Raw genomic sequence first — 1,148 nt, 5'->3', positions numbered from 1 at the left:
ATGTGACACTAAAGACTGGAGTAATGGCTGCTGAAAATTCAGTTTGCCATCAAAGGAATACTTTACATTTTAAAATATATTAAAATAAAATGTATTAAGTATATTAAATAAAATATATTAGGTTAAACATACCATGCCTCAGTGCTACAATGTCTTGCTATACTCTATAGTTACCTGCATGCACTGGTACATGAGAGTGAGAATGTTGCTACGGGCAACTAGCTGTTCAATGTTCCCTCCAAGACCCTCCGCTAATCCGCTGAGCAGATCCAGAGCCACAATCATGAAATCTTTATCAGGCGCTTCATGAAACTCAGGCTGACTCTGGTGGAGCTGTGAGACAGAGAAAGAGATCAAGTGATATTCACTATGATGGATTAAAGCAATCCTTGTTTTGATTCTAAATTATGAGCATTTCTTATTTTGCAACCCTTTCCACACTCTAGTAGTTTTTTTAAGCTGACAGTATTACCGAGAGATGAGGGGGTTTGTGTGCATTTGTGTGGCTTCTCACCACAGCCTGGGCGAGTGTTTTCTGGACCAGGTTGACACAGCGCTGGTAGACCGGTTCACAGTATGGCAGGAAGCCGCTCTGCAGGGCAGTGGCCACAGATGAGAGACACTGAAAGAGGAATCAACATAGAGTCATAATCAGGTACATGCATCAAAATGCTGGATTCAGAGCAATACTAATATTTCCTGTGACTTCTGCTGAAATAGTTTTTCTCTGCTGGTTTTTCCAAATTGTTTATTTGTGCGCACATACATATTGTTCAAAAGTTTGGGTTCAGCAAGATTGTTAAAAAAAAGTTTGTTTTTGAAAGTGGATAAATTTTTTCAGAATTCTTTGATGAATAGAAAGCATTTATTGGAAATATAATGTTTTGTAACATTATAAATGTCTCTACTGTCACTTTTGACTGATTTAAAGAGTCCTTGCTGGCTTAAAGTATTAATTTCCTTCAAAAAAATCAAATGAAATACATTCTTACTGACCCCAAATTTTTTAACAGTAGTTTATATAAATTAAGTGGTTAACTACCTCCAGTAAGGGAAAGAGATCTTTATCTTCATCTTTTAGCTGGTTCCATTTTTGAATCAATGGAGGCATCAGCATCTGAATATATTCCTGCACACAGAGCACACAC

At 37.1% G+C, this 1,148-nt stretch overlaps 1 protein-coding gene across 1 annotated transcript; it reads right to left on the bottom strand.

Moving 5' to 3' along the window:
* Window positions 1–174: 174 nt before the first annotated feature.
* On the bottom strand, window positions 175–1,142 carry LOC107736042 (transportin-1-like; the record flags this gene model as incomplete). Its single annotated transcript, XM_016547556.1, has 3 exons — window positions 1,043–1,142; window positions 515–622; window positions 175–333 (listed from the first exon to the last, which is right to left on the bottom strand). Coding segments are annotated over exons 1-3 (342 nt in total), but the record flags the coding sequence as incomplete, so codon positions are not given.
* Between the last annotated feature and the right edge of the window lie 6 nt (window positions 1,143–1,148).

The sequence above is a fragment of the Sinocyclocheilus rhinocerous genome, unplaced genomic scaffold (assembly GCF_001515625.1).
Source record: "Sinocyclocheilus rhinocerous isolate Xijiao unplaced genomic scaffold, SAMN03320098_v1.1 C36451439, whole genome shotgun sequence".
Classification (NCBI taxonomy): domain Eukaryota; kingdom Metazoa; phylum Chordata; class Actinopteri; order Cypriniformes; family Cyprinidae; genus Sinocyclocheilus; species Sinocyclocheilus rhinocerous.
Note: the sequence above shows the minus strand (reverse complement) of the source record. Positions and strands in the feature narration are given on the sequence as shown.